Genomic DNA, 15914 nt, shown 5'->3' with positions numbered 1-15914 from the left:
GTGTGAGGGCGGGACTACCACAGGTTTTGCTTCCCTTCGTTTTCTTGCAGCGCTGCACTCTTTGGCTGCACCATGAGTTACTACTTCGCATGCATTATGAGAATTTATTAATTAGACGAAATTATATGTAATTTATCCATATGAATTAGCCCTAAAACACACATTTTAATACCTTAAAATATTGGCAACGTAAAATCTTTTAACATTTTCACCATGATTGACCAGGAAAACAAATAGTTGAATTTTAGTTATTTCTAGACCCACAATTCCAGTAACTGTTTAAAGACAAGACTTTTCATAGCATATTTCGAAACGAATCAACATACACAAAGTAAATATAAAAGTGAAATTTTATTCAATTACACACACCCATACCACATGCATTCTGCACATATATTTCATTTAGGCTTTGCGAATGGAAATAAAACGACAAAAACACCAGAAAACACATAAATACTGTAACAACAACATATACAAATAGTCAATCGTTCTCAATTTACCATGTTCGTGCACATTCATCAATCATTCTACACAATTCTGACTAAAAAACCTTGAAATTAAATGTATTATCATTTAAGTTAAAAACACCTTTAGAGTTATTGCCATTGGAAAATGCAAAAAATAGTGCAAGTAATGAATATGACATGAAACGCTGGAAGTATAACAGATTGTAACTCTCTGAGTGTCCAGTGAGATTAAACAAGCTAGGTCATTTAAGGCACTATCAAATCACTACAAAACTAAAGACCTAGTCATCCCAGCAAGCTGTGCAAAAGTCCTTTACTTGCAATAGATTCTAAAGCAAACTGCAAACTAAAACCACTTTCAGACTGACAGCTAAAACGGATAAATATAAAATGCTACACACAAGATACTGACTGTCTTTGTATTGCATTTCCTTTGACTTTCAGGTGTTAATTAACCCGAAATGAGCCATTAGGCTTGTCTCTGCAGTGGTTCTTTTCAGGCATCCAGAAGGCAAATGGGTTTATAAAGTGCTTCACTGTATCACACACACATGAATAACAGTATGATTGTCAATATAATACAAATCTCAAGTATTTTTTTTCCAACCTCATATGACAACATATGAAACTGACAGTCTTTATCAATAGGTCTACAAAGGTTTGCCACAATTTTGGTCAATTGCCACATTAGAGTCTTAGAGATGTAACACTGAATGTACACATCCACCACCGGCTGCTATTTCAACAACGGTTTGGTGACCACAGAGGTTTAATTATAAGTCATTATTATGAATTCCCTTCAGATACAGCAGATAACTATCATTTCCTCCGAATCATGCAAAAACATGCAGAATAAGTCCATCAAAAACAGAATCATTCCATGTAACTTCATGAGACTAATGCTACAGGCATGTTTTAGTGCGATAGAATGAAAAGCATCCAAGCTGTTACTCATTCAGACTCCAACACTGGCTTTAACATTGTAGTGCTAAGATTAAATTAATCTCTGAGGAAGTGCCATCATGCGTTGGTGTAGATCCAGAGGTCAAAGCATTTAAACATGACATCTATTCAACCAATGATGCCGTCTTGATTCACTCAATATGCTTTTACAGTGAACAAAATAGATGTTTATGTCTGCAGATGTTGCTTTTGTTTATATATACAAATATCAATAGAGATTTAATCTCTGTCTATTATGAAAAGTCTTTTCTCACCTTTTTTTTTGGGCTTTGGAAGCCAAGTATCACATTTTTAATGAGTGGGTGAGTGTGAGTTTTTCCTCTTACAGAATTTCAAATGGCGACTGGGATGAAATGAGATGTAGATGTTGTGGGTTTGATGCAGAGCAAAAACAACAAGGGTTCATCACACACATCCTTTGGGCTGGAGGGAGGAGAGCCGCCGCTCAATACACTGTTTACCTACAGACACAGAACAGACAGACAAACTCAGAGATGAGTCATAAATATTTTTTACAATTTAAAATAACTGTTTTAGATTTGAATATATTTTAAAATTTGTTCCTGTGACAGAAAAGCTGAATTTTCAGCAGCCACTACTATCTATCTATCTATCTATCTATCTATCTATCTATCTATCTATATTTGAAATAGAAATCTTTTGTAATATCATAAATGTCTTTTGAATGTCACTTTTGATCATATTAATGCATGGATTAATTTCTTTCCCCAAACTTTTGAACGGTAGTCTATGCGTGTCATACTTACATTTGTTGATATTGTTTAGATCTGCAGTCTCTGTAATAATTAAGGACAGACCCTCCATCAGCAGTAAGGCCTTATGGTATCGCTCCACAGAGGTTTCTCCATGATGAAACATCTCGTCCAGTGCTGCTGTCTGTACCTGATCACATAAGAAAGTAACGCAATTCACACTCCGTATTATACTCATATGTTTCTCCTCATATTATAAGAAACACAATGCATATATGTTCATACCATCTGAATGGTGTGTGTGTAGATGAGTCTCTCAGCGGTAATGCTGTTGATGCGGTCCATCAGTCTTTGTTTGCTGCTGAAGAAAAGCTGGAGTTTCTCAGTGAGAGAACGGCAGGAGTTCACACTCTTCTTATACATCTCGTTCAGCTTACGTACTACTGCAAGTACATAACATGACATAAAATGAATGTCTTACAGTATATGCAATTTTTGATTGATCGTATGCAACATTTACAATGGTTCAAAAGATTTCTATTTTATATAAAGACTGTTTCTAGTTTTCTAACTTTCTATGACTTGCCTTGTTTAACAGATCCTGATGGGTAGAGTGTGCCTTCTTTGATCCCAGCCATCGCTGTGTGAAGCGCAGAGGACAGCAGCTCAGCACACTTCATATAGAGGACCAGCTGCTCTGCAGAGCTACATACACATGTGCACATCACTCACAGTGTATAGTGTACATATCACAGACTTCACACATAAAAACGTGTGTGTGTGTGTTTATGTATGTGTCTCACCTCCACTCACGGCTCAGCAGGCTGATTTGGTCGGCCACCACCACGCTCTGCTCTAAGAAAGAAGCATCAAGTGCCATATTCCTTTCAATCCCACAGTCCTTTGTTCCAGCGACCTCTGTGATGCAGTGGGCAAAGGCTAAAATAAAGCGCAGTTGGCTCAGCAAGTCTGTATGCCCCTCCTGTGGTGAAGAAGAGGTAGACATCACATTCTGAAATTAACTTTCAACAAAACACATAATACCAGGTAAAATAACTTGCTCTCTAGTATACTCAGTTCTGATTGGTCAATAATGAAACTCTATGGTCATATAGACCAGTGGTTCCCAACCCTGGTCCTGGAGGCACCTCAACACTGCACATTTTGCATGTCTCCTTTCTCTGACGCACCAGTTTCAGGTCTTGGAGTCTCTACTAATGAGCTGATGACCTGAATCAGGTGTGTTTGATTAAGGAGACATGCAAAACGTGCAGTGTTGGGGTGCCTCCAGGACCAGGGTTGGGAACCACTGATATAGACTACAACTTCCAAAGTTTGGGGTCAGAAGTTGTTGTTTTTTTATTATTAATTAGTACTTTTATTCAGCAATAATGCATTAAAACAGATAAAAAATGTCAGTAAATACATTTATAATGTTACAAAAGTGTTCTTTTAAACATTCTTTAATCACATAATCTTTAAAAAAATGTATCACAGATTCCACAAAAATATTAAGCAGCTCAACTGTTTTTAACATGGTCAATAATAAGAAATGTTTCTTTTAGCAGCAAATCATCATATTAGAATGATTTCTGAAGGATCATGTGACACTGAAGACTGGAGTAATGATGCTGAAAATCCAGCTTTGTCATCACAGGAATAAATGACATTTTAAATATATTCAGATAGAAAACAGTTATTTCAAACTAAAGATATTTCACAATTTTATCACTTTTACTGTATTTTTGATCAAATAAATGCAGTTTTGATGAGCATAAGAGACCTATTTCAAAATCATGACATCTTATCAACCCTAAACAGTAGTGTGTTTTTGCATAATGACTGTATAATTGACCGCTAACCCCTGCAATTGATTTTCTACATATTTGTGCTAGATTAATGTCTCTCATATCATCTCCATCTTCTCACATGACACAATTAATTAATCTAAAAATTAATATGTCACATTAATATGTCACTATTTATTTGATAAAAGATAATGTCAGTTATTATCAAAAAAATAAACCCCTTCAGGATGATGCAAGACCATCTTGGTCATCCTTTATTTTAAGATGATAACTATCTGGCTGACTGTCTAAATGACTGTATCCTTCATACATAATGTATAGCCCAATTATTTTACCTCCATGAGCGTCTCCTCTGGCAGTTCAGGTAGCACAAAGGCCACACCCTCACATAGGTTTGTTGCCATGGCATCTGTGTAACCATATCGCAGACTGTCAGGCAAGCTGTAAGCCTCGTGCACATGACCGTAGGTCCAGCCAGGGCTTGTTGGGCTGGGAGTGCCCACTTCAACAGCAAATGTGGTGAATTGAAGATGCATTGCGAGTATAACAGATACAATAACATGCAAATATAATACTTGTGTTTCAATTTCATAAAGTAAAATAATGGAAGTGTCACCTGAGAAGCGTCTAGGTCGAGTGGCATGAGGAGGTGTGTGTCCATATTCAGGAGAGCCCAGCATGAACACAACTCTAGCAGGACTGCCTGAGCCTGGCTCTGTGCCATCACTGACACCAGGGGGTGCTACAGAGATCAGGACGCAATGCCATTTTAAACAGCATGGGATTTTTAAAGGGGTCATATGATGCGATTTCAAACTGCGCTTGTCGGAAGGAGGGACTTTGTAGAAAACGAAGCGTTTGAGAGAGGCGGGGCATAGAGGACCTACAATAATGTACAGTATTTGAAAAATAATGTGTTTTTTGAACATTAAAGCATGTAAAAATATTCTGTTACACCAAATACACAAAATAATGATCTTTAAAAAAGCATCATATGACCCCTTTAAAACATTATCTATGACTAACTGCAGATATAAAGAAAACATATCAATGAATTTCCACAACATTTCAATAACCATTCTAATCATTTGTGATTACTGCATAAGATAAAATAAAATAAAAAAGAAAAGAAAAGAAAGAGCTCTACCTGTTGTGTCCATGGGTTTCTCTGAATTTAAGCTCTCACAGCTGCTCCTGTCAAACTGATGTCCAAACACAGCCTTCAGCAGCTTATCTGAGAGACGGCCGGTACTTAATGACCTACAACACAAATGACCCATAAACACAGCTCTAGGGAACAAACTCATCTAACGGCAATCATATCACAGCAGTAATTCCAGTGCTGATTATAAAATATAAATTATCATCATAACTGCATCATAAGCTTTCTTCACCCTTAACTAAAGCCAAGTTGACTAATACCTTTTGACGGTGTCCCTTCTTTCCGCTGGCCTGAGAAGTGGCACGCGGGGCCCTGTAGCCGGGTACTGTGCCAGATCTTTCAGTTCAGACATGGTCTTGTTTCGGGAGATCAGGCCTCTCTGAACCAACACTGTACTTGGAGTTTGACCAGAGATGGGTTGCCGACACAAATCCCACTGAAATGAAATGTAGTCACATATAGCTGAATTTTTAGCATCATTACTCCAGTCTTCAGTGTCACATGATCCTTCAGAAACCATTCTAATATGCTGATTTGCTGCTCAAGAAACATTTCTTATTATTATCAATGTTGAAAACAGTTGTGCTGCTTAATATTTTTGTGGAAGCCGTGATACTTTTTTTTTTCAGGATCCTTTAATAAATAGAAAGTTCACAAAACACAGAATTTATTCGAAAAATCATTTTTTTGTAACATTATAAATGTTTACTGTCCCTTTTGATCAATTTAATGCATCCTCACTGAAAAAAATGTATTAATTTCCTTAAAAAAATTATAACTTAATATCATACCAAATAACTGGCCAAATACTCAGATGAATGCGTTTTAAATGTAATCATGCATTATACATATCTCTGTGTTAAATCTAATGACTATGGTGATGGAGCTGTTTTTATATGTTGTTATGTTATATGTTATGTTATGTTATATGTTATGCAACGGCTACTCACTCTGTGCACGACAGATTCTGGATTGTGCCGATGTCCCCTGAGTCTGTGGGTTTGGTTTTTGTCCATGGCTGTGATGTCAGTGAAGAGAGGAGAGACCTGACCAGGCTGTTTATACACATCTGAGAGACAAAGAGAGACAGTTGGATAGTTAGAATGAGAAGTCTTAAAAAATCAAATTGATATGCAGTGAAACGGTATTTTACCTGCGGTATGCAACCCTGTCCTGCTGCCAACAGGTTCAGGCTGATTGGGTGTTTCAGGAACATTTTCCACTGAAAAAGGAATAAACAAATCATCAGTATCTTCTACTGTATATGATCTACAAAAACACGCAGTCTCCTCACATTTGACCAATGAATTTCTACCTTTGTTATCTTAGTATTGTTTATATGTAATTATATTATTTACAGATATTTTGAATATGAGCTTTTATTTTTATATTTTTAGTTTCATTTTAATTTGAGTAAATATTTATTATTCATATAACATTTATATATAGCTGTAATTATTTTTATTTGAGTTTTAGATTTAGCAGTTTGTAGTTTTTTAACACGTTTTTCATTTAATAATTATATTGTATTTCAATTTTCAAAAATAATTTTAATAGCAGTTTAGTTAACAAAAACAACACTGATCTCCATAACTGTTAATGGTTTTCAAAAATGATTTTGATTCAGACGGATTTGCAAAAGATTTCTGTTATTTCCAGCTTCCTACTAAAACTACAGTTAAGAGTCTCTTCCTCAATTAGTGAAGTATGCAAATCAACACACAGGTCTGCAGTGAGCTGCTTTATTTACCCTGTGGGGAGGGTAGATACGGTCTGGATCCTGCTGATTCTGGGGAAGCCCCGATTCTCCCACATGTTGGAACCCTATTTGAGCAGCAGTGTTGTACAGGTGCTGCTGTCCTGAAATTAGAGAAATAAGGGAATGCATTAGGGAATCACAAACGCATTTATGTATCTAATTTATGTCAGAGAGAGCGATATAGAGATAAACCCAACCTGTCAGACACTTGTAGATTCTGCTCCATCCTCTGGTAGTTGTGTTTTTGTGTCGGCACTGGAACAGGCACGGACTGAGCGTAACTACTGGCACACGACTCCAGAGGCCTAGAGAGAAAGAGTGAGAGAGAAGGGGTGAATGATTGACATGTCATGTGCACAAACATACATTTAAACCATTTGTTCCCTGGGGGTCTGTGAATTACTTTCATCTCTAGAATTCCCGCTTTCTCTGGTCACGTTAACTCAGACAGCTGTCTCTCACTTCACACATGCAAACAAAGCCTATTGTTTAATGTGAGCTGCTCGCCTTCAGAGAGAGTGTGTTATGTTTTTAGTCTCTACAGTATTAAATGCTGATCTCCATACTAAAACACACACAGTACCTGGAAGGGCTTGGGGAGGCTCTGACAGAAGGGGAGGATGATGGCATCCGACCCACACCCATCAGTGAGCTTCTAGAAATAGGACAAAGACATGTACACAGTTATGTTTAAACCATTCAGCTGTATAATTATAACACTGCTTAATAATTTGGGTTTGTAAGATTTCTTAATGTTTCTGAAAGAAGTCTCTGATGCTCACTTTGCCATCACAGGAGTAAATTAAGTAATTTTTAATTCAGTTTTCGTTATAGCAATTTTAGTACTTCAATTTAAACTTAAAAAACGAATAAATTAACTTTGAATTTAGTTTGTTAAATAGAAGTTTTTCATCTAAAATGTATATTTTTTCAGATTAAATTAAATTATCCTTTTAATTTTTTTATTTAAATGTAAAATATCTCTTTATTAAATTAACCTTTTTAACATTTTTAATAGCAATTTTAGTTAACAGTAACAATACTGATTTCCATGATCTTTCCAGCTATTTGTAATTAATGTGTAAAGAATTTGTTAAAACATTATCTTGATTCAGATGGATTTGCAAAATAATTGTTTATACTTGTCTAAAACACAGGAGTAAATTAAAATTTTTGTAAAAAACAAATATGAAAACATTTATATTTTTTATTATTTTATATTTCACAATATTACTGTTTTACAGTTTTTTAATCATTACCTTAATGTTCATAAGACACTTCTTAAACTTTTAAACGGTTGTTTACAAACATGTGCATCTTAACTAGTCTCTTAACTAGGTCATAAATGCATAAGTTGACAGACACGTATGTTAAAAAAACCTGCTAGAATGTATTTGTAAACTTATTGTGGAAAGGTAAGAGATTTTTGCTGTCTTAGACTGTAAGGTCTTCCCTCTTTCTTTGCACAAATGTGTCAATGCGTAAACAGCCCTCTTCACAGAACCATAAAAATGGTCAGCAGGTCAAAACAAAGGTCAACTGACAGCCTTAAAATGAATATTCACGACACGTGACATGCTGGCAAGCAAGCAAACCATTATATTAAGTGCAGAAACAAAATGCTTCTGTGCATGTGTGTTATATGAATGTGCAGGCTACAGTTGAGGAGCATGCTACATGTAACTATATATGCTATGTGGGTGAGCCCTGTCACTTTAACACTTAAAGGCATTGAAAAAATGTTGAAAAATGAAAAAAGATGAAAAAACCCACTTACCCGCTGCGCATCAGACTGTCCTGCCCTCCTGCACTGACTAGTTCACCTGCAAGAGTTATTAGATTGAGATTTAGTATTTGTGCAAATAAAGCAGTTTTGTCTGTTACATAATCCAAAGTAGGTCAAAGCGTGTGAAAGCTCATCTTACTGCTGAACTGAGCCGGCACCATTACAAAGTCATCAGAGTCTGAGGAAGATGAGTCTTTCAGCAGGGAACCTGGAGATGGTGTGGGGTTCGTTTGAGGGAGGGGCCTCGGAGCTTCAGTTTCAGACTGTCACGAAAAAACTTCATATACATTACTGTTCAAAAGGATTCTTTGATGAATAGAAAATTCAAAGGAACAGCGTTTATTTGAAATAGAAATCTTCTGTAACATTACAAATATCTTTAGTGTCACTTTAGATCAATTAAGTGCATCCTTGCTGAATAAAAGTACGAATTTCTAAAAACTGACCTCAAACTTTTGAATGGTAGTGTAGCTATATGCTACTGTATACATGAAAATCACAGTACACCTCAAAGAGATCCTAAAATTCATGCATCATGTGCTGTTATTGTGGTACCCGGGTAGGAGTGAGGCGAAAGGTTGAGGAAGCGCTGCTGGAGCTACCAGAGGCAGAGCTGGGATAGGTGGGCATGGGCACTGGAGAGGCTAAGAATATAATAAACAAACTGAAATCTTACTGTAACCAAAACTATAGCAGATTTGGATAAACAAAGTGATGTACATCACAATCTTACATTTCTTCATGGATGTACTAGCCTCCAGGAAAGGATGGTGGAAAAGTTCATCTAGAATAGACCATAATCACTTTATTATAATCATTTCCTTGAAATTACAATGTCTCAGTTTATGATTTGCTGAGGAGTGTTGTAAAGTCAAGTGTGTGATTGTGCACGTCTGTCCACTGACCGAAGTCCATGCGCTCCCCATGGTTCCTCTGCAGCAACCCAAGTAGAAGGTGCCTGAGGTGACTGGAGGTTTCCCGTGGAATACTGGGAAAAGCAGCGGAGTTAGACACTGACAGGAATCACATGGTCACATGTTTATACTGTCGTGCAAGAGCTCTTTGAGCTGACAGAGTAAGTAAAAAAAAAGTCATACTCATGAATTCAAACATTGCAACGGTCTACATAAATAAATAAAACTTTACCATGAATGATGGAAAGAAATTGAAATATGGAAAAACAATGAGAGAAAGGAAACCAGTTCTACTGCACCATCATAACCTTACATTCAACCTTACATTCATAACATATAAATATGAGCTATGGTACACTACTGTTTAAAAATTTGGGGTTGATAAGAATTGTAATTATGCTCACCAAGGCAGCATTTATTTGATCAGTAAAAATAGTAATATTCTGAAATATTATTACAATTTAAAATATGTTAAAATAACATTTATTCCTGTGATGCCAAAGCTGAATTTTCAGCAGCCATTTCTCCGGACCTCAATATCACACGATCCTTCAGAAATCATTATGATATGCTGATTTGACGCTCAAAAAACAGTTTGGTCAAATATCTCAGTATCTGAACAGAAAGATCATTAAAAGAAATGAACAGCATTTATTTTAAATAGAAATCTTTTGTAACATTATAAAAGTGTCTTTCCTGTCACTTTTGATCAGTTTCGTCATTCCTGAAACAAACGTATTATTCTCTTTAAAAAAATCTCACCAACCCCAAACAACTTTTGAAAGGTAATCTGAAGTTGTCAAATTTATGACACCAGGGACCTTTGCGCCTGTTGTGGCCAAACTAAACTGGATCATGTTGACTGATGACTAACATACAGTCCTCAGGGTCACTTACCTGGGACTCAGGCTCCGGCTTCTTTCATAGAACTGCCGCAGTTCCTGAGGAGTATTCGCCTGGAAAAGTATTTGAGAAATGTTATTGACATCATTATTACTCATTGATCATCTGAATAATTTGTATGGACAATAATACTGAGTTATAGTTTGTGGTGAGTACTGAGCAGTTCATCACATGGTATAACTGCATTCATCTTCGTAAACTCTGGCTGTTTGGGATGTAAACACATTTTTTCCAGGTCCGAGGTTAAATCTTAAGCTTGAGCGTCTGTTTCTACGAATCATAAAGGCTTTCTAATGGCTGCAGGAACAAGCACTTGAAGCAGTATTTCCATGCAGGAGGAGATAAACACAATGGTTAGGATAGAGACAACTGATCTGTGATCTAAATGAACTCAGTGACCCATCTTGACCCATTCACAGACTGACATTGCGTTACAGGACTGTCAGGAATTCCTAATAAATTACCAACTCTTTCTAAAAGCTAAAAATACAAACCCATAAATAGATGCGGTTGTGACCGTGTGATCAGACGGGCTTCACATGTTAGCCGTCTGGACTCTGGAAGCTCTATGACCAGAGGTCAACTGGGTAAACTTTACCCACAAATCAGCCCTGCTAACAGCAGCACCTGGCTAAAAGCTTAGCTGAAGAATCCAAATAATACTTAATGACATGCGCGTCACCTTTTCAGGATTGTGTTTTGAACTAATGACCAGCCTGTGGCAATATTCAGTGGAAGTATTGCAGCAACAAACTACACACACACATGCATATTTTGCAATATGATCATCACAAAGAAAAAAGAACTCCCTGTTCTGGTAGTGAAACTACAGAGATGCCACCCATGTGAATGGGCATGAGTGTATGTATGGGTGTGAGTGTTTGTTAGTAAACCAGAGGGTGTGTTTAGTTGCAGAGGCATGTGGTTTTGTTTATCAGTAAGATGTCACAATAATGTTTCACACTTTACAGGGCATAAATAGCTAAGTGGTGCCAGCCAGTTGCACTTTCGCAATTGAAGCGATCCAGAACGATCACGACTGACGCAGTAGAAACTAACATTCGGTGGCATTGCTTGCATTTGTAGTAAAAAAAAAAAAAAAGGAAATTAATTATATGCTTATTAATACCTATTCAGCAAGAACAATTGAACAATAATATTAGGCATACACTAAAATATACAAAAATATTAATCTAAAATAAAATATTACATTTTAAATAATATTGCACAATATTTTTTTGTTTTACTATATTTTAGATCAAATAAATGTAGCCTTGGCGGCCATAAAAGACTAAATAATTTTAAAACTTTCTTCCATGAAACATTTTCAGCGAATAACAATTTAAATTCTGGTCTGTTCCAGAGACATGAGGAGGAGTAAATGATGAAAGGATTTTAATTTTTAGTGAACTTTCCCATTAAATCAATCCACAGTGTTTAAAGAGGAAGTCCAAGAATATATAGTGGAGAATTTAAAACCATGACCACAGAAGCATCCACAAATGAAGGAGAGAGATGAGTGTGAATATCAGGTGAAAAGATGCTTTCTCTTTCAGGGTCATACATCAAGTCTGTTTTTGCAAGTGTTGTGTGTATGTTACGGACCTGAAATGGGGCTTTGCCAGTCAAGCACTGGTAGATGATGGTCCCTACGCTCCACAGGTCAGCTTTGGCATCATAATTCTGTGACATGATAACCTCAGGAGCCTGTAAAAATGAACAAGATGAGTAGCAGTCTCAGTATTTTGCTGTAGTCACTCAAAAATATCTGGAGTAAGTCATACAGAGTAAGTCTGAATATCTAATACTTGGTTATATTATTTTAATAAATAAAATCAGCACTTTATTGTGACATATACTGTAAATTTCCTGTAGGGCTACACGATTATGAAATCCAAATAAATACATGTGCCGTGTGTTTTAGAGTGAAGCGCGGCACTATGTTCTTTTACACACATGCAGCTGGTGTTTTCAGTGTCTCAGAGCAGCTCGGTTCAATGCATTTGGGAATGCAATACGCGCTAACATCTTCCCATACTTGTAAGTAGAAGCGTTTATAAACCAGCTGTTGCCAACCAAAGAGAAGCTTTAAGGTGGTTGAATGAAAGTGGCTAAATAAAAGACCATAGATATAATACAGCTGTACTGTAAAATAAAATAATTATTTTTCTTAAATACCTTTAAATAATATTCATTAATATTATTATTTATTATTGTTTAATATTTTAATTAAGTAATAATAATATAATCTTAATCTTAAAAATACTTAATTTATTAATACTTTGTTTTTTAATCACATTTTAAATTGAAATTACAATTAGATTTTTCCCCAAGTCATGCAGCCCTATTTTCCTGAGAATTTGGATCATATAAAACATGAAGTCAAGCACTCACCATGTACATTGGAGAGCCACAGAGTGTGGCAGCCATCGTGTTTCCCTGCAGATACCGTGCAAAGCCAAAATCAGCTGGAGAGACGGAGAGAGAAAGAAAAATCAATGTATATGGTGCCAAGCACTCAATTTGAGCACTTGTTTTGGTAGTGAAAGATGGTGCACAAATGTTTACAAAGAGTGTCTTTTAGCTGTTTGACTTTACACAGCTATGTAGAGACACGTAGTGTGTCTACAAAACACTCAAGAGCAAACAGAATAACGTCGTCAACACCTAAAACAAACCGCAGTCATAACACAAGAACAAAAACACCACAACCAAGCACTGCCAAAGCTGATAACTCATAATCTCATAGCCTCATAATCAGTACAAACTGATCCTAACCAGTCTTTGCGTTTCCTTTAGAAGGTGTACTCTGACCCGGCACACTCACCCAGTTTGATGCAGATGTTGTTGGGGTTGGACTTGCGCCCAGTGCTGTACGAAAGGAGAATGTTTTGGGGCTTCAGGTCACGATGGATGATGCCTTTACTCCTTAAAACACTCATGGCTCCCGCTAACTGCTGCAGCAACACACGGATCGTGTCCTCGCTCAGAGAGCCTTTAGCTATGGAGAAAGAGTTAGGAGCAATAACTGATTTCATTCCAGAATAGGATTATTCTGATGAAAACTCTTTGAATTGTGGGATATTACATCATTGTTTACATAGAGTTAGCGTCCACCAAAAACAAAAAGTCTGGCTGGACATTTTAAATTGAAATTACAATTAGATTTTTCCCCAAGTCATGCAGCCCTATTTTCCTGAGAATTTGGATCATATAAAACATGAAGTCAAGCACTCACCATGTACATTGGAGAGCCACAGAGTGTGGCAGCCATCGTGTTTCCCTGCAGATACCGTGCAAAGCCAAAATCAGCTGGAGAGACGGAGAGAGAAAGAAAAATCAATGTATATGGTGCCAAGCACTCAATTTGAGCACTTGTTTTGGTAGTGAAAGATGGTGCACAAATGTTTACAAAGAGTGTCTTTTAGCTGTTTGACTTTACACAGCTATGTAGAGACACGTAGTGTGTCTACAAAACACTCAAGAGCAAACAGAATAACGTCGTCAACACCTAAAACAAACCGCAGTCATAACACAAGAACAAAAACACCACAACCAAGCACTGCCAAAGCTGATAACTCATAATCTCATAGCCTCATAATCAGTACAAACTGATCCTAACCAGTCTTTGCGTTTCCTTTAGAAGGTGTACTCTGACCCGGCACACTCACCCAGTTTGATGCAGATGTTGTTGGGGTTGGACTTGCGCCCAGTGCTGTACGAAAGGAGAATGTTTTGGGGCTTCAGGTCACGATGGATGATGCCTTTACTCCTTAAAACACTCATGGCTCCCGCTAACTGCTGCAGCAACACACGGATCGTGTCCTCGCTCAGAGAGCCTTTAGCTATGGAGAAAGAGTTAGGAGCAATAACTGATTTCATTCCAGAATAGGATTATTCTGATGAAAACTCTTTGAATTGTGGGATATTACATCATTGTTTACATAGAGTTAGCGTCCACCAAAAACAAAAAGTCTGGCTGGCATCCACCTCCAAAAACCCAAGCCCCCCCCCCTTCTCTCAGGTCACCGCTTTCCTTCCCGTCAAAACATGCTTGTTTCATGAAGTCTTATTTTTAGCCCCCATATTTTTCCACTGCAGGACAGGGCAGTTAACAGACTGACGGGTGGATGAGGTCAGGCTGTGGCTTGAGTTTCAGCAGGGGATCTTGGTTCTGTGCCAGTGAGTCTGTGGCAACAGGTGAGCGGGTGAAGGCAAACACGGCCCCTGATGAGGCTGGCATGGGACCTAACAACGCTACAAAGTCTGACCGCTTAAAACAGAGTGGCCAACGCAAACCTGGTAAATGTAGCCACGCTGGAAACTTTATGGTTAGATGAAGATGTATTTTAACCCCGAAGAAGTGTGTGTGTGCGGATGAGACCACTTCCAAAGGGGCTCTATTTGTGGCAGCACATGTGTGAAACAAGCTATTCTCAGAGGTCCCGAATTATCTTTCTCAGGAAAGATCAGGCAAGTTGTTTGTTTGCTGAAAATGTCTCTGCAGTTCCAAGAGCGAGTCCAAGACCAAAGAAAGTTCAACGCTTCAACCTTCGAGAAACTCACTTTGGCCTAAAATTCTGTCAACAATCAATCTTTATTATACAAACTTTAGGATGCATCATCCTTTTGTAAATCAACAAGATGCTGATGAATAAACAATGCAAAAATGTTATTCTAAAAAGGACATAAAAGGACAATATATCAAGCATGGTTATTATAATTCATTCAAACTATCAAAATATTTTTGCTCATTTAAATAAAGCTAAAATAATAGGTAAACATCAGATGAAAAACTAACAAAATCAGAAATGTTGCCTTGGTGACTAACTGAAATAAGATGAAATTGAAATAAGCTGATTAAAACACTAAAATTGAAGTAAATTGGAATTTTTACTTCAGCACAACTTTAAAACTGAAGTAAAGTTGAAGCACTAAAATTAATACCTAGAAATAAATAAAAAATTTAATTCAACTAAAACTGAAATATATCAAATTAAAATAAAAACGTGATTAAAATTAAAAAAATAAAATATAAAAATAAAAGCTTATTCAAAAGAATAAAAACAAACAATACTAGTATATTTAAAAAAAAATAATAAATTAACCATATCAGTTAGAGGACAATATTCTTTTTTTAATCAGTATCAGCTGCTATTGGATATATACAGTATTGTCTGATATTTGGCTATTCAATTGTTCATGCCCATTTTCAGTATTTTTACATTTAGATCGCCTTTGCCATCTAAACACTGTATAAAAACTCTAATAATTTAGTAACTGTTAAATGTAATCTAAAAATGAATTTTCATTTTTCACAATGTACAGGTGCATCTCAATAAATTAGAATGTCGTGGAAAAGTTCATTTATTTCAGTAATTCAACTCAAATTGTGAAACTCGTGTGTTAAATAAATTCAATGCACACAGACTGAAGTAG

General features: G+C 36.6%; 1 protein-coding gene across 1 annotated transcript in view; it reads right to left on the bottom strand.

The window, feature by feature from the left end:
* Positions 1-338: 338 nt before the first annotated feature.
* Positions 339-15914, bottom strand: part of LOC107659619 (serine/threonine-protein kinase ULK1-like) — a 22322-nt gene continuing 6746 nt past the window's right edge. Inside the window, exons 6-28 of the mRNA XM_016448638.1 lie at positions 14147-14320; positions 13714-13787; positions 12081-12182; positions 10470-10528; positions 9564-9646; positions 9392-9442; positions 9214-9302; positions 8798-8921; positions 8650-8695; positions 7456-7527; positions 7070-7177; positions 6864-6973; positions 6267-6335; positions 6064-6182; positions 5374-5549; positions 5099-5211; positions 4568-4693; positions 4287-4453; positions 2947-3125; positions 2730-2848; positions 2429-2586; positions 2198-2333; positions 339-1891 (exon numbers count right to left, since the gene is read on the bottom strand). Of these exons, the coding sequence (XP_016304124.1) occupies positions 1836-1891; positions 2198-2333; positions 2429-2586; positions 2730-2848; positions 2947-3125; positions 4287-4453; positions 4568-4693; positions 5099-5211; positions 5374-5549; positions 6064-6182; positions 6267-6335; positions 6864-6973; positions 7070-7177; positions 7456-7527; positions 8650-8695; positions 8798-8921; positions 9214-9302; positions 9392-9442; positions 9564-9646; positions 10470-10528; positions 12081-12182; positions 13714-13787; positions 14147-14320 (2510 nt within the window). The 3' untranslated portion in view covers positions 339-1835. The remainder of the gene's footprint in view (positions 1892-2197; positions 2334-2428; positions 2587-2729; positions 2849-2946; positions 3126-4286; positions 4454-4567; positions 4694-5098; positions 5212-5373; positions 5550-6063; positions 6183-6266; positions 6336-6863; positions 6974-7069; positions 7178-7455; positions 7528-8649; positions 8696-8797; positions 8922-9213; positions 9303-9391; positions 9443-9563; positions 9647-10469; positions 10529-12080; positions 12183-13713; positions 13788-14146; positions 14321-15914) is intronic.

Source organism: Sinocyclocheilus anshuiensis, unplaced genomic scaffold, assembly GCF_001515605.1.
Source record: "Sinocyclocheilus anshuiensis isolate Anshui unplaced genomic scaffold, SAMN03320099.WGS_v1.1 scaffold451, whole genome shotgun sequence".
Taxonomy (NCBI): domain Eukaryota; kingdom Metazoa; phylum Chordata; class Actinopteri; order Cypriniformes; family Cyprinidae; genus Sinocyclocheilus; species Sinocyclocheilus anshuiensis.
Note: the sequence above shows the minus strand (reverse complement) of the source record. Positions and strands in the feature narration are given on the sequence as shown.